Source organism: Trichosurus vulpecula, chromosome 4, assembly GCF_011100635.1.
Source record: "Trichosurus vulpecula isolate mTriVul1 chromosome 4, mTriVul1.pri, whole genome shotgun sequence".
NCBI lineage: Eukaryota > Metazoa > Chordata > Mammalia > Diprotodontia > Phalangeridae > Trichosurus > Trichosurus vulpecula.
In genome coordinates, this window is record NC_050576.1 from 300777402 (window position 1) to 300800758 (window position 23357).

At 38.9% G+C, this 23357-nt stretch overlaps 1 protein-coding gene across 2 annotated transcripts in view; it reads right to left on the reverse strand.

Annotated features, from left to right (window-relative positions):
* The window catches only part of CDK15 (cyclin dependent kinase 15), a 93739-nt gene that overhangs the window by 36186 nt on the left and 34196 nt on the right, over window positions 1-23357 (reverse strand). For both annotated transcript variants that reach the window (XM_036756620.1, XM_036756621.1), the window contains exons 9-10: window positions 18626-18719; window positions 8595-8658 (exon numbers count right to left, since the gene is read on the reverse strand). In XM_036756620.1, coding sequence (XP_036612515.1) covers window positions 8595-8658; window positions 18626-18719 — 158 coding nt within the window. The remainder of the gene's footprint in view (window positions 1-8594; window positions 8659-18625; window positions 18720-23357) is intronic.

The following is a 23357-nucleotide window of genomic DNA, read 5'->3' on the forward strand; positions in this document are numbered from 1 at the left end:
ATCTGGGAGGGAAGACTGCTGGAATTCTAAGTCAAGTATGGAAAACTATGATTCTACTGATAGGGCATTTTAGAAACCTGTTACAAAATGTCTTAATCACTTTAGGACAGAGATTCCAAAAGCAAGTATGGACTGAAGGGAGCAAGCCATAGAGTGGCTTGATTTAGGCCTATCTTGCCTTTTTTTTATAGATGCCCTTTTTCAGAGCACTTAGTATAGCGAGGACTCAACAAACATTTTAGATGATGATAATAATACCTGTGATTTTAGAATATTCACAGTTACCTCCCTAATGCTTAGCAAAATGTAGGAAAAAAAGATAACAAACAGCTCTCCAGACAGAGAGAGAGAAGAGTGGGCAGATGGAATTTACTTATAGTGAACAGACTAGGGAACTCAGAATGTCTAGCAAGATTAGAGCTCCTTACAAAGGAACCCAAGCTAGGACAAAGTCTTCCTTTGCCATGATCTTTACAAAACTTGGATCAGGGTGACAGGAGGGAGATCAATTAATTAGCTGCATGGCATCATTAAAAGAGGGTAGAGGTAAAATTACCAGCTACTTAAACTAGCTTGGTGTTGAGATATGAAGCCAATGTAAGTCTGGGGTATCAGACCGGCTTCAAAAATTTAGTCAAGGTTTCCTAGGGGTTGTTAACCTGAGGACCATGAATTTTTTTAAAGCTACACAATTATATTTAAATATAATTGCTTTCCTTTGTCTTTCCATGTATTTTATTTTATGCATTTAAAAATATTATTCTCAGAAGGGATTCCTAGGTTTCACTAGGCTCACAAAGGGGTCCGGGGCACAAAAAAGGTTAAGAACTCCTATTTTGGAACAAGGCAAGGACTGACAAGAATGATGTCAGTAGCTGACATCCAGTGAATGGCAAGGCACTAACTTGGAAGGTAGGAACTGAAGGGAGTGAAATAAGAGACAGAAGTATTTGGAGGCATCAGGATCTCAAGCAAGCCACCCAAAATACCAAATTTTCCCACCAGGCTAGTAGACTTGGATTTCCCAGTAGCATTATATGACTTAAGAATCACAGAATTTAAGAATTGGAAGGGTTCTTAGTGACCATCTAGTTCAACTCATATATGAAAAGAATCTCCTCTGTAACATATCTTACAAATGGTCATCCAGACTATGCTTAAGGACCTCTAAGGAGGAGGAACCATCTTTCCAGGAAGACCATTCCACTGTTGCATAACTCTAATTATTAGGAATTTAATTTTTCTGACATCAAGCTTAAGTTTGCTTCTGTAACTCCTCATAGTTCTACCCTCTGGGGACAAACAGAAACTAGTCTAAACCTTCTTCTGCAAAACAGCCTTTCAAATACTTCTCCCATCAACACCACCACCACTGTGACCCCAGGCTTCTCTTCTTCAAGCTAAACATCCCCATTTCCTTCAACTGATCCTTATATATCATACACTCAAGGCTCTTAATCATCCTAGTTGCCTTCTTCTGGACAACTTTTGGCTTATCAATGGCCTTCTTGAGCCATGATGCTTAGAACTGAACACGGTACTCCAAATGATCTCAGACTCCCTATGTAGCCACAAATTTCATTAAATTTTTTTGGCTACCACATCACATTGTGGTCTCATAATGAGCTTGAGCTTATAGTCCACTAAGACCCCACTAAAATCTCTAGATCTTTTTCAGAACAATTTTACTGTCCCTGCTTCCCTCCCCATCTTTTACTTGTGAAATTGATTTTTTTTAACCCAAGTACAAGCCTTTAAATTTATCCGTATTGAATTTTTTTTTATAAATTTCTTTATTTATTTTTAGTTTACCACACACGGTTCTACATAGTTTTGAGTTCCAGTTTTTCTCCCCTCCCTCCCCCCTCCCTCCCCAAGACGGCATGAAGTCTCATATAACTGTCATGTATAACTTCGCATTGAATTAATTTATGCACTAGTCAAGTCGTGGAGAAGAATTTTGACCAATGGAATGAATCATGAGAAAGAAGAAAGAGAACCAAAAAAAAAAAAAAAACAAACCCAAAAACAAAAACAAAAGAGAAGCAGAAAAGGCGAGCATGTAGTGTGCCTCAGTCTGTATTCAAACTTCGCAGTTCTTTGTCTCGATGAAGATAGCATTCTCCATCGTATCCGTATTGAATTTTACTTTATTATGGAATATTATATTATAACGCTCTAGCTTGTTAAAATCCTTTTGTTCACCACTAAATACTTATTAAGAGTCTACTATGTCAATCTAGGAACTGTGTTAAGTGCTGAGGATACACAGAAAGGTAAAGGAGAGTCTCTGTTCTCAAAAGGCTCACAGACTGATGATGGAAACAATATGCAAACAATTGTACAAAAAAACTATGAATTTGAAATAATCAACAGAGGGAAGGCACTAGAATTAAGGGGGATTGGGAAAGCGTCCTGGAGGAAATGGGATTCTGGGTATGGAGGCAACCAGTGAAAATACCCAGATTCAGGAGATGGAGTCTCTTTTTTGAGAAATGGCAAGAAGGCCAGTGTCCCTGGATTGCAGAATATACTAAAGAGTTGGGGGGCAGGGCAGTAAGATGTAAGAAGACTGGAGAGGTGAGGGGTGCCTAGATCACAAAGGTTTTTGAGTGCCAAGGAGGATTTTATATTTGATCCTGGAGTCATTGTGGTTTATTCACAGGGGCGGTGTTTGTGACATGGTTAGAGCTTCGATTTACGAAGATCAGTTTGAAAGCTGAGTGGAGGATGGACTGGAGAGGGGAGACAGTCATGGCATAAATCAACCAACAAACAGACTATTGCTATAGTTCAGGTGTGAGAAGACAAGAACCAACATCATGGTGGTGGCAGTGCCTGAGGAAAGAAGGGGATATATGTAAGAGATGTTACAAAGGTAAAATCAAAAGGTCTTGGTAACTGATTGGATATGGGGGGATGAGAGAGAATGAGGAGTCGAGGATGACACCCAGGTTTTGAGCCTTGGTGACTGGGAAAAGGGTTGCACCCTCAGCAGTAACAGGGAAGCAAGGAAGAGGAGAAGGTTTGGGAGTTTTAGACATGTTGAGTGTAAGATGTCTACTGGATATCCAGTTCCAGATGTCTAATTGGCATTCACTAATGCAAGTCCAGAGTCATCAGAGGTTAGAGAAGGATGAGTAGATTAGAGAGTCTTTTCAATCCTGAACTGTCATTCACTGTGATAACTTCCTGTTATTAATTAGTGCCCATAGTTAAAGTAGCACAGTTCTGGTGTCCATGAATACCACTGTACTAATAGACCATTCCAGACAGCTATTAGGCAGCTCGGGAGCCACAAGTCTGATTGCATTCACATGTACAACCCCACACAGAGATGGTCCAAAGCCTTTGGGCTCAGAACATTGTAGCTATTTATCATCACAATAGGGACTTTCATCATTTTTAAATTTAATCTTTATCTGTCCTATAGAGAGTGAAGCATCCATACTGGAATTCAGATCAAAACTGAACCTTCTGAGAGTAGAGACTATGTCACTTTGACAAGCTGCCATCTGATTCCAGTTGGAAGTGGCTGGCTACTTCTTGCTTCCATCTTGTGGTGGAAAGCTGAAAACACAAGAAAAGAATCTGGGAGCCTGCTGTAGGTAGGATTCCCTTTGCCTCCCTCTAATACATTTGATTCTCAGTCCCCGTGGAGCCTTTTGTAAAAACTGTTTCCAGGCCTTCAGATTTCCACCAAATTCTTCCCATTTGAAAACTTCCAGGGTGAAGGTTTCCTTCCTCTAACAAGTGAAAGAGCACCAACCAGGATAATCCCGGATGCTCCCCTGTTTGCTGAACTCATGCCTCCAATCAGTCATGACATCAGCAGCAGATACCCCTTTAAAAGTTCCAAGGACGCTCTGGACTACACTCCCTTCCCTACGGGAACAAGCATCAAAGAGACAGGAATAAAATGCTTTGCACACATCAGGAACTAATTGCCAATTTGGCAAATGCATTGACTAATGTCATTCACTGTTATTTCTAAATCCTCTCCTGTCCTTGACCCCCACTATCTAGATGTAAACTTGGAACCATTAGTGGAGAAGGATAAAGTCTTCTGGTACCACGAATGGAATTGAGAGGGATTTAAATTCAGTGCTTTTGAGTGTGGTGAAATGAACACAGCAGTATATTAATGCTAGGATTTGAGCTCACACAGCACGAGAGCTTTCACAAACCATGTTTAAGGAAGCAAACAGAGCCACTACCAACCCTTTCAGAGGAAGCAAAAGAAGTCGGACAAAACAAGTGAGTACAAATAAAAACTGCAACTGTGCTGGAATTAGGTAGGAAGAAAAAAGGACTTTCTTTGCCAAAGAAGATTCACATACAGGATAGTGACAGTACACCCTGCAAAAGGCTGGTAAGCTTTGGTTGGTTAGATGCTGCTAAACACTTGGAAGCATCTTCAAACTGCCCCCACATTAGGCTGGCAAAACTGGGTCAATTGTCAGGGCGGAATCTGGATTAAAATGCCATAGGAAAGGAAATTGGAAAATGAGAGCTGGACACCATCACCACTGAAGTGTAAATAATAATAATTTTGAAAACCCCATACATCCTAATTTTCTTTCAAAGTTGACTGTTTTTCGTGTTACCAAGAAAGGCAAGTTGCTTAGTTTGGGATCAGTTCCTTTTTACTTTAGACTTTCTCTTTATTAGTTCTAACTGATTCTTCCAGTGCCTGTCTAAGCCATGATCAGATCAATAATATTCTTCAAATGTATAATGTAACAAGAACCATATTTCCTATTGGAATGAACCATCTTGATCCCCAAAGGAGAGGTGATCCCAAAGTACAAATATTCCTTTGGGAAAAGGGTAGGGGGAGGTAATTTGTAAAAAAAAAAGGGGGGGGGAGGGAGGATTAGAAATCCCAAAGTTAAACTAATACTGCACCAAGATTCTGTATTAGCAAATTTTAATGAGGAAAAAGTTTCAGCTTGTTCTGAACACCTAGATTTATTTCTCTGTGCCATAAGCAGCCAGTCTCCCAACACCCACCTACCCCCCTGTTCCTCCTGGAATTATTTAGATTTTTAACATCTTCAAATTTTAAGATGATTGACTCTCATTCCTACTCCATGCCATCCTTGTTTATTTCCTGTCTGCTCCTAATATTCTTAATTAAAGAAAACCCAAATTCTTCTCCAGTCAGTCCTGTTCCCCTCCCCCCACCACAGACTGGTTAGTTCTGGAGACGACACATTCCCAGTTCTCCCCGCCAGTTTGATTAATGTGTCTTGGCTAATTGTGTGAAAGATGGCAGTCCTTTAGCAAGTGTGACCAGCTTATTGTTCAGCCAATCACGGGAGCCTCAGTTAGCATGTGAAAGGGGTGGGGGGAGGGGGGAAGGGTGAGTGTTCTATCGGCTGAGTCAAAGGAGGAGCATTTTGGGGGGTCACAGGGCAACACCCACTTCTTTGAGGGGATGTTACTATGCTCTACTAAACCTGTAAACCTCTTACTCAAAGCACTTTTTTCTCCTCCCTCCTTTTTCAAGTAGATCTTTTTTTCCCATGGTGCAAGCAAGCAAGACACTGGCTAGTCTGCAGACGGATTTCACGTTCCAGGGTTTTTAATATTTCACTTTTATATTTCGGTTAGAGAATGATCCTGCTGAGAGGCTGGGAATCCATGCTCATCAGATCCCCTCGCTGACACTTGGATATATTGCTCTGAAAGCTATCCCAGGAGAAAACATTAAACAAAAAAAAAAAAGCCTACTTTTCAAAGCCTACTTCTCAATCTGCCCACATCAAAATAAGACAACTGGCCCTTTGAAGTTGAGGACACAGACTTCTCAGCCGGCTTCCAAAAAAAAAAAGAAAGAAAAGAAAGAAAGAAAGAAAAAGGGAAGGAAAAAGAGAGAGAGAAAAAAGAAAATGAGAAAGAAATGTCTTTTAAATTGTATACCCTTCTCACCTTGCCCACATCAAATTCAGGGACAAGTAGCCCTTTAAATCATGGCCAGAAAACCTTGCGACTTAATTCTATTAATAAAGGCCATCAAGAGAGTAGGAAAAAGGTGATTGACCACCCTGTGCTGCCCTGCCAGCCAGTACAAAATGTCCATTCCTAAGCCATGTCACCCTGTACTGACTATCAGTACTGAAAATTGGTTTTCTGGTTACAAATCAATATCGAAATGGAAGGAACTGAGTTCCTGGTAGAAGAGGAGGCACATTGGTGACAGGGCACAGGTTCTTGTAGCTTTCAGTGATTCCTTCAGGCTTTCACCCAACTCCCTTCTCCTTTTCAATGGAGAGGAAAAAGTAGAGGGTGAGGAAGTGGAGTCAAAAGTACAAGGCCAGGGATCATGGTTCCTGGGGACGCTTCTAGGCTGACACAAAATATTAGTCTTGGATTACGTGTTGTTGCTCCCTTACAAATTACTACCCGTTGTGAATATAGTTTGCATTATTGATGTCATTGGTCCTGTTTCCAAGACATGACAGATTCTTCAGCTGTCAATATACAGGGTATCTTAAAAGTCCTAGTGCTGTTTTAAGTTTAAAAAGCTTTAAAAGCTTAAAATAGCACGAAGATCTTTGAGACACCCTAAATACACCCAGAACAGCTTACTAGTAACTTGAGGGAGGGGAAAAGACAGAGGGGTTAAAAAGGTTTCATCTTCTGAATGAGTCAGTTTGAATAATCGCGTTTAGTTTGTCGCCACAGTCCTAAACTGAATAAGAATTCTTACCAATGTGCACCTTGGCCAAAAGAGAGATTTGCCAAGAGACTTGATGAATTACTGAAAATCCACCAACAAAATGCCTAAGAGATTCAGAGCCCTTTGTAAAACTGAAATCGTGACATAAATATTAACTATTATAATAATTATTATTGTTAATTACATTACATTAAAGGGAACCTAGATGTTTGTTATGTCTTCCATAAGATAGCCTTGCCCCTAAACTTCTTCTTAGTCAAAAACAGTGGAATCTTAAATGGATAATCTTTTTGACCCTCCCACTGCAAGATAGGAAGCATGAAGGGAAGAGAAAAATGAGGAGCCAATTTCCCTCATTCTGACAGTTGAAGAAGGGCACTGTTGTCATCAGGGCCTTGGTTTCTGTGAGGATCCTGTCAGCTGCCTTTCTTCACCAAGCCCTAGAGGCAGGGAGTGGGACTAGGGAAATGGCCCCATTCCAAACCCACTTACTTGCTGGGGTGGAGATTGATTTTTGTTAGAATTTCCAAACTATAGTTCAATTGTTGAAGTTGTAAGTTAACATATTGTCATTTAGTTTAGACATCATAATTAACATGTTACAACTGTAGGCAGTTGTAAGTTAGCATATTATCATTTGGTTTGGACATCATAATTCTCAAAGCAACCATATATATTTTAGTTATTCCCTCTCCTTCAAGGCCAAGGAAACTCTGCATGAGACTATAGAATATCTGTGTAAACCTTGTTGATTAAACCAAGATGTCTGCTGGTTGATGTGCAGCTGGTTGATCTAGGACAGTAGAAAAGCAAAATACTCAGCCTTCTATCTCTCCCATTCTCCTCCTCACTTCCTATTTGCCTACTCTTCTCCTCCCCCACTCCCACTCATGCACTATTTCCTGCTCTCTAAGGGCCTCTTTCTAGGATAAGCATAGACCAAAGGTGGCAAAAACAACATTACTCAAATGTCAGACAGAAAGAAAATGAAAGAAATCCAAGTGATCTGTTGGTCTAAGTAGACCTGCTCTGCTTCTCTTCTCCAAGAAATCCCAGATCCTTGAAGTATTAGGATGCAGTAACTGGTGAACGTGCTCCATCCACCAACAATGATCACAACCCTTCTACAACTAGGTGATAAGCCTCTCCAAGCTTAGACTGATTGCCCGATGACAGACATCCGTTCAGTGACCAGTTCCACAATGGAAGTCTATCTAACTTAATACTACCTATAAGAACTTACATTTCCACTGGCAGAGCTTTTGAGAACCCAGAGTCCCCCTCCACAGCATGATAAGGAAGAGACCTGTAGCCTATTCTGGGACATTTGTGGAAGTCTTTTCCCTTAGTTTTCTTCCTATACATTATATAAGGCAACTGTCCTAGGATTTAGCCAAAGGAAAATTTAGTGACTTGAATGGGTTTCCCTTAGCTAGATACCTTTGGTGACCCTTATTAATAGAATTAAGTTGTAAGGTTTCTGAGTCATGATTTAACAGGCTGCTGTCACTGATTTTGATGTCGGCAAGGTAAAGAGTATACAAACAAAAAGGCTGATTCCCTTCTTTCTTTCTGAGGGAGATGCCATATCCTGCCCTCTTCAATAAAGCTGAATGGATTAGGAAACAGTGATGGAATTAACCCATATGTTAGTTTCAAATTTTGATCAGCTCCTGTTTTTACTTCCTAGGGCTTCCTAGTCAGTCAACTTCCCCTCTTGCTGGAGAGCTCTCTCTTAGAAAAGAACTAATCAAGGCAGCTCAGTTAAATGTCCAGGGAATAAAAGATCTTGGCTAGCCCAAACTTTATTGGACAGCTGACAGGAGAAGACTCACCTTTGGTTCATAATGGTCAATATTGTACATACATGGTTCCTCCTAAGAGCATTCTGAAGCTCTATCAGTATTACCTGGATTATAGTTAGGCAGCTTGGAAACTCCCGGCCAAGTATCTTCAGTAGGGACCCCCAATACCTATGAAGCCAAAGGAAGAGAAATAAAGGCAGAGAGGGGGGATGAGTAGGGCAAATCAGAAGGGAAATGATTCAGAAGTGGTAGAATGAGGGAGGAAGTTGCTATGAGTTACATGCTCACAAAAAAGCTTTGTATTTAACATGCTATAGAAAATAGTTTCTTGGGAAATACTTATGGTTTAAGTCTACAGGCCAATTACAGGATGTAAGCATAAATTACATACATTACCACTAATTTGTTGGTTAATCTCAATTGGTTAAGATCATAGATCCTGTAAGACTTTATCTCTCATTATTCCTCTTCATGCATTCTATTACTCCAGATAAAATGACCTACTAGATGTTCACCAAATTCAACATCCCATCTTCTACCTCCATCTATTTGCAGAGGCTGTCCTCCATGCCTGAAATGCACTTACTCCTCACATTTCTGTTTCTCTGTCTGTCTGTCTGTCTGTCTCTGTCTCTGACTCTGTCTCTGTCTCTCTCTCTCTCTCTCTCTCTCTCTCTCTGTGTCTGTCTCTCTTAGAATACCTGGCTTCTTTCAAGGCTCAACTCAGGTGCTACCATCAATGGAAGCCTTTCCTAACTCCCAACTGTTAGCCTTTCGCCACCCAAATTATCTATTTTTCTGCATATGTGTTTTATCTTCACAGTAATAGTAATAATCACTAGTACATATGTATATACATATAGAGTTTTAAGATTTGTAAAGTACTTTACGTATGTTAGCTCATTTGATCTTTTCAACAGCTATTACTATCCCCATTTTACGGATGAGGAAGTTGAAGCTGATGTGGAGACTCACCGAGAATCACATAGCTAGTAAATATCTGAGGTAGGATTCAAACTCAGATCTCACTGATTCCAAGTCCAATAACAGACCACCTACTACACCACATAGCAGCCTCATTTCAAGAATGAAAGCTTCTTGAAAGCAGAAGCTGTTTCATTTTTGTCTCTACATCCTGCAAACCTAGTCTAGTAGGTGCTTAACATGTTTGTTGAACTGAATTGAATCCACAACATAATACTCAAATTTAACACCTGCTCATTAATATATCAATTACTTTAATTTTCCAATCTGGTCATTACAACCCAAAATGAGCCATACCCAACTCCCAATACCATACTCATTTCCAGGAACCACGGGAGCATTACAAAAATAGCTCGTTGATAATAGTTTACATCTACATTATCGACATGTAGAAATCTCTCAGAAGCATTGAATATAAGCAGGAGGTATTTAAGTAGCTTTGGCCTATTTAAACATGAATGCAGTCTGAACTTCTGTAGCAGAATATAAATTGCCTAGCTATAGAAGGATATAATAAATAAGTTCAGATCTTAATGTTTTTTGGCTTGGGAGTCCAAGACTCTAGCTGAGAAACATGTTTCAGGCCTCACAACAAGGTACTGAAGTGCTATTTTTTTCCTCATTAAAATCAAATGCACAGAAGATAGCATGGGGTAGGAGAAAGAGCACTTGGTCTGGGAGGAAGAATATGGACTCGAGTCCCATTTCCACTATTTATTAGCTGTGTGACTCTGGGCATATGACTTTTCCTCTTGGGATTCTAGTTTCCTCCCCTTAAAAAAAAGGTGAGGGTGGAAATAGATGATCTTTAAGGTCTTGTCCAATTCTTACATTCTTAGCCCTCTAAGGTACCCTTCTTCTACTTCCTTCTCTAAGTGTATGAAAAAACACCTGGAGTGCCTATAGATTTTTCCATACAGTCTCCTCTAGGCTAAGGGTAGTACAGAGAATCTTGGAATCCATTCTGAAAGAAAAAAAAAAAAGAATGGGGCCAATTAAAAAGGAAAAACACAAAAACAACTACCAGGCACTGATTAATCTCTCCACTCCCTTCCAGCTCTAAAGTTCTAAACTGTGTGTGTGTAAACAAGTGGGTGTGGCTCACTTGTGCCCACAAGTTTCCACTTGGCTCAGATTTTGGGATGTGCCTACCAGCTGGTTGATCAGAATGAAAAGAAAACAAGAAAGTCAACTGCTTGACAATGACTCAGTAACACCAATGGTGAATTCAAACTCCTAATGACAAAAACAAACAAACAAACCTCATTTCCATATTTATTGTATCTTTCAAAATTATTAGAATCCTTATGACTTATTTTTCAGTTTAGAGTGGGAGTTACGTATTTATTTCTAACTATTGAGTTATGGATCGGTAGTTCCAACCTTTTTAAGTATGAAGGCCTCGTAACATCAAAAATTTTATTGAACCTTTATGTAATACTTAGTATTTGCACTATTTGTATCCACTGCTTGAGAAAATAACATAATGCCAAAGATATAATAAATTCAGTAACACTTTAAAGTGAATTTCTATTTTATTAATCATAAGAGCATCTACCTATATTTGAAAAACAGTCATGCATATCTATCTATATATATATGCAAGGTACATTATTTATTCAGTCTATGGAAGGTATGTTTGCTTATTTATGGATTTGAATAACTTCTTAGCTCCCACCCCATCCCCTAGGGGTGTGTACCCTGTAGGGTGAAAAATATGCTTTCGTTTTTTTAACACGACATTTTAAAATTCCAATAAGATTTCAGCAAATTTTAAATCTCTACTAAATTCTTGCCTCTTAGCTTTCTCTAAGGGTGATGTGGAGAACTTTCCTAAAGTAAATTAGCAGGAGAAAATCTTTAGTTTACAGGTAAAGTTAAAGATACTGATTAAAGCTTTAAGAGTCAAGGAGTAAGGTTTTTTATTGTTTGTTTGTTTGTTTGTTTTGGTTTGAATGCATTATGGCCTGGTGTAACCAACAATTTTATTTACCTTTTTAAAAATGGGAATTAAGATTAAATGGGAATTTCCATTGATAAATGGGAAGACAGTATAATTCATCTTACTTCAACAAGGACTGGATCTTTTGCTGCAATGCTCATTGCTAGTGAAATAAATAAATCCTTCATCAGAAAGACAGTGATGGGAATTATGGAACAAAAGAAAATTCCTAAGAATAGCATTTTAGGAAGTTGGGTGACTATAGACACAGGTTTCTTCTTTATGTGTGTGCCTCTGAGACTGGACATCTTTACACTTACAAAATAAACTAAAAAGGAAACAGTTAAAAGATCGGGATACTTGGATCCAAATCAGAAAAAGTTTGTTGATTTAAGAAAAAAATTTGCTACATCAATATGATGATTATTTTTTTGCTTGTACCTGTGATTTCATTGGTACTGGGAATGATCTGTAACTTCAGGTCTTAAGAGAGTTGCCTGGGACATTGAAAGGTTAAGTGACTTGCCCCTGGTCACATAGAGGAAGGGTTTGAATCCTGGTCTTCTTGACCTCTAAGCTGGTACTCTGTCCACTCTACCATATTGCCTTTCAAATATGTATTATATAACTTGAAATTCCTGGTCTCCTTTGAAACTCAGCTCAACCTCCATTTTATGTATGAGGCCATTCAATGGTCCCTTCAGCTATTGGTGCCTTCCTCTCCAAGGCTACCTTGTATCTGTTTTGTATGTGTCCTGTATATAGTAATATATATGCATTTTATCTCTCCTATTAGAATATAAGCTCTATGAGGGTAGGAACTCTTTTGCTTTTGTCTTTCTATCCCTAGTGCCTATACAGTGCCAGGCACACAAGTACTTAATAAGTGTTTCTTGCTTTGTAAGTTAACATATAAAGAATTTTTACAAACTTTGAAGCCCTATAGAAATGCCAGTTATTGTTATTATTATTATTATTATTATTGTTTATCAGCATCAGCATCTCTGCAGGATATTTGGCCAGTTGGTTTTGAGATAGTCTACATATAGGGAAACTTAAATTGAGAAGCTCGAAGTCACGGAAATTATGTTTCATTTATTTAATTTTTAAAATTTGCCTAAAATGTCACATTAAAAAGGAGGCACATGGATGACTGTGTGACTTTCTCCCATTATTTCAAAGTATGAGAGTGGAGATCCAACAACAAGGCTGCTCTAGCAAGACAGCATGGAGTAGCGAAAGAACACAAAATTTGGAGTCAGATGACATGTGTTTGATTCCCTCCTCTGTGACTTACTCTCCCAGCATAGGAAAGTCACTCACCTTTTCTGGGACTCTGTTTCCCCATATATAAGATGAGGGGGGTTGGATTAAAATATTTTTGTGGTCTCTTCCAGATCTCTGACCTATCTGAGAGATTTAGGAATAAAACTACTCACTACCTGATAAGTTTATTCTTTGTATGAGATACTGAGGAACAGGATATCCAGGAGGTATGTGTCCAGGAGAAATATGACCATCTTCTCTCATTACTTTAAAAAACTATGACACTTTTAAACAACAGTGTGTAGGTCAGCAATGAGTTATATGAGTCAATAAAACTGGAGAATAATTCTACTTTTGGAGAAGAAAAATTTAATGAGCACAGCAGGATATTGATTTTTTTTAAAAGTGGAAGCTGGGTAATAACATGTCCTTTATGCTTTGTTCAGTCTGTTGCTGTTTAATTGGTCTTAAATTTTTGATGCATTATCATAAACATGAAAGAGAAGTTCCCATGTTTTATTTCACTGTGTATAAGACAACTACCCAAATGAAAATGGCTTTTATGGCATAACCATCAGCTCTACATGTTGAACTGATCATTGTGATAGCTTTCTTCACAATGACCCTTTGGAGGAAGAAGTGCAAATATTATTTCCATTTTGCTGATGGGAAAATTGGGGTTCAGAGTCTAAAAATGGATAGCAATTGTTGGAATCAGGACTCAAAACTGTCTTCTGACTCAAAAGCCAGCGTGATGGACTTGGAGTCAGGGGATGGGTTCAAATCTTAGTTCAAACATCTACCAGTTGTGAGCAAGCCACTTCTCAGAGACTCAGTTTCTTTATATAAAATGGTAATAATTATAATACTTTTTTGTAGTATATTTCACAGGGCTACTGTGAATAAAGTGCTTTGCAAACTTCGAAAAATATGAATTATCATTATTTTTATTATTATTATTAAAGGTCAGTGCTCTTTCCAATGCTCTATGCTAATCGATGTTAAAAAAAATTCAAACCAGGAGGGGAAGAATCTCAGGGTTGCTGAGTTGAGGGTATTAATTAAAGAGGCCTCCCTCACTCAAATCAAAGTCAATTTCAAGCTATGTTATCTCCCTGATGTCACGGTCCTCTTCCAGATTGAAGGACAAACACAACCTGTGAATAGTCTGAGCTGCCTGCATGGGTACCTAGCTAGTTGGGTAACTCAACTCATCCTGTTCTTCTCCCTCTCCCTCTTCTTCTCCTCCTTTCCAAAAGGAAGGCAAATTTTCATGGCCAAAAGCTGCACATTTAATTTGGGGTTTGCTGGCTAGATTTCTTTCTCTGTCTCTCTGTCTCTGTCTCTCTCTCTCTCTCTCCCTCTCTCTCTCTCTCTCTCTCTCTCTCTCTCTCTCTCTCTCTCTCTGTCTCTCTCATCGCTCTGGAGTTCATTGATTGGACAACAATAGGTCCCTACCCAAGCACCACTTAATGGCTATTTTCTGGGCCCTCTTGGCTCAGAGTGAAAGCCAAAAGTAGCTGTTTCTCTTTTGGCCAGCAACCCTGGGGGTATTTCCCCCACTTTGGTTTTTTTTTAATTAAAGGGGCCATCCCTTGACACACTTCTTAAAGAGGCCTATTCATTGAATGGGTGTTACCTCACTCAAAGTAAGAACTTGAAAATACCTTAACCTAAAGGGGCCAGGGTCTCCCATTGCATCCTGGGCCATCTCCAGTCATCCTGATGATTATGAGGCCACTGGACCCAGACAGTTGTGAAGGAGAAAATGAGGGCTGGTGACTTTGCACAGCCTTCCTTCACTCAAATCAAAGTCAACTGCAAGTCATATCATCATCTCCCTGATATCATGGTCCTCTTTGAGAACAAAAGACAAATACAGCAACAACAACAACTAATCAATGTAGCAAAAGCAATTTACTTTAACAGATTAACATTTAACATCTTTAGGTTGATGTCACCTATTTTACTATCTAAAATATACCTTACAGGGGCAGAGTCAAGATGGTGAGATGAAAGGAAGCATTTCTGCCTTAGCTCTCCAGCACCCCTCCTCCACAACAACCTAGAAAATGAGCCAGCCTGAATTCTGAAGGGGAAAGCTAAGAAAAAGTCACAGTGAATCATTTTTTTCCAGTTCAGGGCAGCTTAAAAAGACAGGCAGAAAACTCAGTAGACACTTGGGTGAAAGCTGACCAGGAGCATGCAGCATGGTAAGGATAGAGAGCATTCTATTGCACAGGGACCAAAAGACAGAGCATCAGGGAAAGAAGCACTGAGGCAGAAAGAAAACCTAGGGGACCCCTGAACTAGAGCTACAAACAGGAATGGGTGCTATCTGGAAGCTCTGTTGCCTATTACCCTAAGTCACAGACCCAGTGGGGAGAAGAGTGGTCACTAGCTGAGTACTGAGCACGGAATAAGTTCCAAAAACTTAGCTATGTAGATTTAAGCCCAGAAACAGAGCAGTGACTCAATTCTAACCTTTAGCCAACACATAAGCCTGCACTGGAAAAACCAGAGCAGAAGACCAAGACCAAAGGGGAGCCAACAGTTCAGTCACTCTGAACTTGCAGAACCCCCCAGAAGGCTAACAACCTACTGAAATTCCACTATACGCAAGCCAACAGATCCAACTTGTAGAGCTCAGACCAAGAGGGCAGTGAACAGACCTCTCCCTGGATCACACCACTTTGGAAGCACCAAAAACTTGCAGGCCCAGAAAATGAAAGCTGCAGAAGGATACAAAAAGACAGAAACTAAGGCCAGATATCACACACACACACACACACACACACACACACACACACACACACCTTCATAGATAAACAAAACCCAAGACTAACATAAAATCCAAAATCAAGAAAAATGAGCAAACAAAAACAGAATCTGACCATAAAGAGCTACTATGGTGACAAGAAAGCTCAAGACTCAAACACAGAAGAAAATAATGACTTAAAAACACCTATAAGCAAAACCTCAAAGGAAAATTCAGATTGGACACAAGTCAAATAAGAATTCCTAGAAGAATTAGAGAAAAAGCTAAAAAACATTTTAAAAGTCAAATGAGAGCTATGGAAGAAAGATATGAAAGAAGAATTGGCAGCTTGGTAAAAGAGGTACAAACCTTACCAAAGAAAATAATTCCTTGAAAATTAGAATTGGCCAAAGAGAAGTTAATGACTCCATGACACATCAAGAAATAATAAAACAAAGTAAAAAAAAAATTGGAAAATAGAAGAAAATGTGAAATATAGGAAAAACAACTGACCTGGAAAACAGATCAAGGAGAAATAAGAATCATTGGACTACCTAAAAATCCATGAACAAAAAAAGAGTCTAGATATCATAGTTCAAGAAATTAGAAAGGAAAATTGCTCAGCTATCTTAGAACCAGAGGGCAAAGAAGAAATTAAAAGTATATACCAGTCACCATCTGGAAGAAATTCCAAAATGAAAACTCCCACGAATATTCTAGACAAAATCCAGAGATCCCACATCAAGGAGAAAATACTTCACGCAGCTGGAAAGAAACCATTCAAATGCCTTAGAACCACAGTCATGATCATACAAGATTTAGCAGCCACCACCCTATAGAAAAGGAAGGGTTGGAATATGGTATTCCTGAAGGCAAGGGATCTAGGATTACAACCAAGAATGATCTACCCAGTAATATTGAGTATAATCCTAAGGGGGAAAATGCATATTTAATGAAATAGAAGACTTTCAAGCATTCCTGATTTTTAAAAAAATACTATGTGGCTTTTGCTGGTTAGATAATTATGTTCATTGTTTTTCTAATGGTTAAGCATCCTTACATTCCTGATATCAACTTAACTTGTTGACAATGTATTATTTTCTGAATATTGCTATAGTCTACTTTTTATTCAAAACTTTTGCATCAACATTCACTAGTGAAATTAGTATTTTCTCTTCTTTATGTCTCCTTGATTTGGATAAAAGAACCATATTTGTTCTATAAAAGGAGTTTGATTGAGTGCCTTTTAAAAAGGAAAGCAAATAAATCTGGGGCAATAATATCCTTATGACGAAAAAAGCCAGTGTCTAAAAGAACATCCTCCCAAAGGACAAAAAAGTGCCCCAGGCTAGCACAGCCCTGGTTTGGGGGTAGGGGATAAAGAGATATCACAGGGATGGTTGTGCCAGGGACCAGGAGCTGGTGAGATGGTCATCAGTTAGTTTTTTTATAAGAATAACATAAGAGTAGGTTCTTTTAATTCTCCTCTTCCTATCATTGCTATATTTGCTACACTTAAGTTTTTTCCTTATTATTTGGTATGATAAGGGAAAAGCTTCAAAGTTGCTTTTCATTCTGCCACATCTTCTCGGGATTCCCAAAATACTTTAAAGAAAAAGCTGGATTACCCAAAGGAGTTGACTTAAGGTGCAAAGAAGATCTCCATTAAAAAGTTGTCCATACCTCCCACTTCCACCTCCAGAGATAAATGTTTCAGTCACAGGAACTCAGTAACCCATTTTCTAAGACATGTGGGATCTCATTGTATTATCAGTAGAAAGAATACTCACACCAATGAAATCAAAGGCTTTGAAGTGGTGCTTTATTAGCACAAATCATATTTTCACATGTTATATAGTGGATGCATGATAGACTCATACAGTGTCCCAAACTATTGAACCAATATGATCATTATTTTATAACTTTCCTTTTGTTCTCTCTCCCTTGACTTCTCAGATTTGTCCAGTGGGAGACAAAGGCCACTCAGCTGTTTGGTTTTGTTTTTTCTGTTGACTTCTTACTCAACAAATGAAAGAAGTCAGCTGAATACCACACAACCTTCTTAACTACGGCAATTGCTTTTATTTACTGAAAAGAAGGAAATGCAGGTTTTATGACCATGCCAAAAATGTTTTAAAGGTATTGTGCCTCAAAAGACAAAAATTTAGAGGCACTCCAAATAACAATGGGAAGCAAGTAATAAAGAAGTTGACTTTTTTCCCTTAGAAAGGTATTCTGGCATCTCTTCCCAAGAAACTCAGGTGGGAGACTCCAAGTAGTATTCATAATCAAGATGATTACTCAAGAGCTGCCTGCCTCCTTGAGTATCAAGTTCCAAAATAACCCGGGAGTAAATCTCTACATTAAAACATTTGACCATTCAAACTAATCCCTTTGCCCTAAGTTAAGAAGTTGTATTGGGCCTTCTATATTAGATCAATAGAAGTACAACATATAACAAAGTTATACTAAAAGTACTTCTGAATAAGGCAATGATGTGTGTGTGTGTGTGTGTGTGTGTGTGTGTGTGTGTGTATCAATGGGTAGTACAGATGTTGGGGGAAGAGGCTGGTTAGTGTCCAAACCAAAGAAAATCATGGGTTGAGGTCATGAAGGAGAGCAGAAAGACCTGATCTTCAAGAGTAAGGAAGGCTCATGGACTATTGTAAGATCATAGTAGGAACACAATGACTTTACTACTAGGAGGTTTATAATTGTGGTACATACTACAGTTGCCATACTTTTATTTGAGATTTAATCTCCCTGTTTTACCCGGGCTAGAAATGCAACAGCTTTTCACAGAGTCATGCCACCTGATTGTCATGGAAACCTTGACTTGCTCCATTTCCAACCTAGGTCATTTTGCCACTCCCTGGTTCTCCCCTCGACCCCCTGCTCCCATAGACTCACCATATTGGTGACAGACTTAGTGTGGACACCAGATCAGCTTTAGCCCCACTATATCTTAGAACTCCCAAACTCAGGGAATCTACCAGTCTCAGTCTCTCTGTAATGTCAACTACATGCATGCCCCACCATGCCCAATCCATACCCGTAATCAAGTCCTATATACAATCAATAACTCAAAGCAGATAGGCTATTACAATCCTCCTCAAAGTAGATTTGGCTCAAAGTTCGAAACTTAGGTATGTTTTTCTGTAGGAATAAGATACACTTTTTCTTACCGCCCAGATCTTCTCTAGTTGTTCAATGATATCAGAAACTCCAGGAAATAAAGGTTGGCCCTGGAGCATTTCAATAAAGATGCAGCCTGCACCCCTAGAAAAGGGAAAAAGGTGATCTTGGTACCTTTGAGGACATTATATGAATTCTAGGATGTCACAGTTGGAAGGGACCCCAGAAGTCATCCAGCTCATTCCATACCAAAATGAGAATTCTCTCTCTAACACATCTAACAAGAGGTCACCTGGCTCTTTCTTGAACACTTCCAGTAAGGGTGAACCCACTTCCTTCTGAGGTAACCCATCCCAATTTTGAATAGCTCTTACCGTAAAGTTTTTCCTTAGAATAAATCTAAATTCAATACTTTCCAAATTCTACCCATTTCTCCTAGTTGTACCCTTTGGGCCAAACAGAACAAGCGTAATCCCCTCTCTACATGACAGCCTTACTTAAAGACAATTTTTATATTCTTAACTCTTCTTTTTCCCTTTTTAAAAAATTTATTTATTTTGTTTTTAATTTATGGAATGAAACCAGCATTTCCATAACACAGTATAATAAAAAAAGAGAACTACACATGGGGCCCTTTGCCCTTGCTAAACATCCCTATCTCCTTCAACGCTCTTCATATGACATTAACCTTCACCACCTGGTTTGTCTTCTCTGGATATTCTCAAGCTTGTAAATATCTTTGTTAAAATGTGGCACCAGTATATGAAAATTTAATTTTTTAGATATCATCCCTTCATATTCAACTCACCCTGTGCCCTGTCTATATAGATATATGTATATTCCCTTCAACTACCCTAACACTGAGAAAGGTCTCATGAATTACACACATCATCTTTCCATGTAGGAATGTAAACAAAACAGTTCAACTTTAGTAAGTCTCTTATGATTTCTCTTTCTGGTTTACCTTTTCATGCTTCTCTTGTTTCTTGTGTTTGAAAGTCAAATTTTCTATTTAGCTCTGGTCTTTTCACTGAGAAAGCTTGAAAGTCCTCTATTTTATTGAAAATCCATATTTTGCCTTGGAGCATTATACCCAGTTTTGCTGGGTAGGTGATTCTTGGTTTTAATCCTAGATCCTTTGACCTCTGGAATATCATATTCTAAGCCCTTCGATCCCTTAATGTGGAAGCTGCTAGATCTTGTGTTATCCTGACTGTGTTTCCATAATACTCAAATTGTTTCTTTCTGGCTACTTGCAGTATTTTCTCCTTGATCCAGGAACTCTGGAATTTGGCAACACTATTCCTAGGAGTTTTCTTTTTGGGATCTTCTTCAAGAGGCGATTGGTGGATTTTTTCAATTTCTATTTTACCCTCTGGCTCTAAAATATCAGGGCAATTTTCTTTGATAATTTCTTGAATGATGATATCTAGGCTCTTTTTTTGATCATGGCTTTCAGGTAGTCCAATAATTTTTAAATTATCTCTCCTGGATCTATTTTCCAGGTCAGTGGAAAATATTTCATATTTCACATTATCTTCCACTTTTTCATTCCTTTGGTTCTGTTTTATAATATCTTGATTTCTCATAAAGTCACTAGCTTCCACTTGCTCCAGTCTAATTTTTAAGGTAGTATTTTCTTCAGTGGTCTTTTGGACCTCCTTTTCCATTTGGCTAATTCTGCCTTTCAAGTCATTTTCTCCTCATTGGCTTTTTGGAGTTCTTTTGCCATTTGAGTTAGTCTATTTTTTAAGGTGTTATTTTCTTCAGTATTTTTTTGGGTCTCCTTTAGCCAGGCATTGACTTGTTTTTCATGGTTTTCTGTCATCACTCTCATTTCACTTCCCAATTTTTCCTCTACTTCTCTAACTTGCTTTTCCAAATCCTTTTGGAGCTCTTCCATGACCTGAGACCAGTTCATATTTTTCTTGGAGGCTTTTGATGTAGGCTCTTTGACTTTGTTGATTTCTTCTGGCTGTATGTTTTGCTCTTCTTTGTCACCAAAAAAGATTCCAAAGTCTGAGTCTGAATCTGAGTCCATTTTCGCTGTCTGTTCATGTTCCCTTGAGTTTTTCATCGGGGTGTGACTGCCCGTAGAGTAGAGTACTTTGTTCCAAGCTTGAGGGGCTGCGCTGTTGTTTTCAGAGCTACTTCTACACAGCAAGCTCTGCCACAGCAGTGTTCCTCCTCCCCCAAGAACCACCAACCCAGACTGCAACCCAGATCCAAGCAGGCTCTGCACTCCTGCTCTGATCCAACACTTAATTCCTCCCAGTGGGTGGGCCTGGGGCCGAAAGCAACCGCAGCTGGAGCTCTGGAAGCAGCCCCAGAGCTGCACCACTTCCACGCCCCCACGGCTAGGCCTCACTGTGCATTTCTTTCACTGCGATTTAGCAGTTTTTCCACTAACCTTCTCTGTTGTCTTTGGCATTTGTGGGTTGAGAAGTCTGGTAACTGCCACAGCTCAATGATTCAGGGCCCTACTGCCTGTTCTGCCCCTGTTCCCTGTCTGGTTGGTCCTGACGAGGCCCACGCTGGGCTGTGCTCTGCTCCGCTCCTAGCTCCATGCAATAGACCCTTCCCAGCGACCATCCAGGCCTTCTTGGGCTGGAGCCCTGCTTCCCTCTGCTATTTCATGGGTTCTGTAGCTCTAGAATTTGTTCAGAGACATTTTTATAGATGTTTGGAGGGACCTGGGGGAGAGCTCAAGCAAGTCCCTGCTTTCCAGCTGCCATCTTGGCTCCACAACGCTCCCATTAAAGTTTTAAACTCACTAGGTCTGGTGTCTTATTCCTGTTTCTGTTTGATTTTTTACTTTTTATCCAGATGTTTGATACCATGGAGCTCTTTGTATTGGCAAGATTAACGTTTCATTGAATTTTTCCATTTTCATCAAATAGATGGTCACAATCTCTTGGTTCTTGGTGGGGAGAGTCATGTTGAGGATAATGCTTCACCTCAGTCAAGAGATCTGACACCTCAAGAAGCGCTGCCTCGTAGTCTCAAGGTGTCACTATTCATTCTATCCTTACAAATAGAGTATCCCCAAAGTTTTAGAAGCAGTTTAAAACTGCACCAAGACTTTTGGGACACTCTATATGACGTACAGTTCCAGAGTTGATGTGAAGGGCAGATAATTACATTAAAATCCAAACTATATCTAGCAATTATATTTAGCGCTGGAAAAGTTCCAAAGGGAATTGTGGAAGGGAGTTCCTCAGTACACTGATAAGAGAAACTTAAATTTGCCTTCACTTTTCAGATTTGCTATTTTTCAGATTTATTTTCTCCACAAAGATCACTAGATACTTTACTTTTATTATTTTTTACTTGTTCACAACTATTTTAGTTTTCAACAAATTTCTGTTAAACTTCCCAGTCTTAAGAATATATCTATCATTCATTTTCTCAATAGTTCCCTATTAAATGTTCCTAACATTTAGATCTAAATATAGTAACAAAGAGGCATTTCTTCATCATCTTCATTATCTTCCTCTTTTCTTTCTCTCCTCCTTCTTCCTTCTTCTTTTTCCCCTCCCTGTTTTTCCCCATTCATCTTCCTTTTTCTTCTCCTTTCTTTTTCTTTTTCTTCCTTTTTTCTCCCCTTTCCCTCTTTTTCTTCTCTCTTCTTTTTTAATTCTTCTCCCTTCTTCTTTTTCTCCTCTCTACCTTCCTCTTCTCGAAATTTACCTCTATGGCTTTCCTGGCTCTTCATATCTTCAAGATTTCTCAGAGAGTTTCTATTCTATAGAGCAATCTCTAGGGTAAGGTACAGATAAGATATTAGTTGGCATCCCACAGTAAATCCTTCCAGAAGGGAGAAACACAATGGATTCTTTTACTGATTCATTTGTACCTTTACCTTCAGCAAAAGATAATAACTCAGGAACTCTTTGCCATCTCCTTAAATTTCTCTCTATTCTCACTGAATAAATCTTCCTTTAAGAGAGAGCAACACTCCTTAAATTCCCAAGTCAAATTCTAAAGGAAGGAAGTATTTTAGGAGTTTTAAGTCCCTGCCTCCCTCCCTTCCCCGCCTCCCATCGTCCCAAAGTACATGGAGCATATGTTGAGTTGTTTCTGGGGGAGAGAGAAATCAATATTTCATTTTTTGGTGTAGAAATGAATTTAAAATAGCACAATACATGGAGGTGGCAAGGTATTTCAAATAATAAATGATACTGCTTTTCCTCTTTGTTTTTTTCTCATTTTTCCTTTTCTTCTAAAAGCTTGCATAACTGTAAGAGGCTTAATTATATATAACATATCCATCAAAGACAATCTGAGATTTTTCAAAAAGCCCAGTAGCTGCCTAAAATCAACTTGGTGTACAGAACTTTTTGTATTCCAAAGCAAAACCTTCCCTAAAACCCAGTGTAATCTTCCTAAAACACTGTGTTATTCTTGCTAAAGCTCCCTAATTGGATCTTTTAGGACCTGAAAAGGATATCAAAAAGAGAGAAAGATGCAAGAGGATTAAAGAATGCTGGGAGTGTTGGTAAAACCTACTTATATATTTTCTACAATCTAACCAAGGTGCTATTAACCTTTTAACTTTATGTATACCCCACCACTGATACTGCTCCTATGAAAGAACTTTTATAAGGCACTACTTATTAAAATTAGCTTATTTAAGACAAAAGAGTTAATGCTCACTGTCAAATGCCTTTGCAAATGGAATTCTGTTTGGATTCCATGGGGATTCCATGGTCCAGTAGAATAGGATTAGTTTTTTTTTCTTTCCTTCAATTAGCAATCCTCTTTTCCTTTCATTTCCCCATT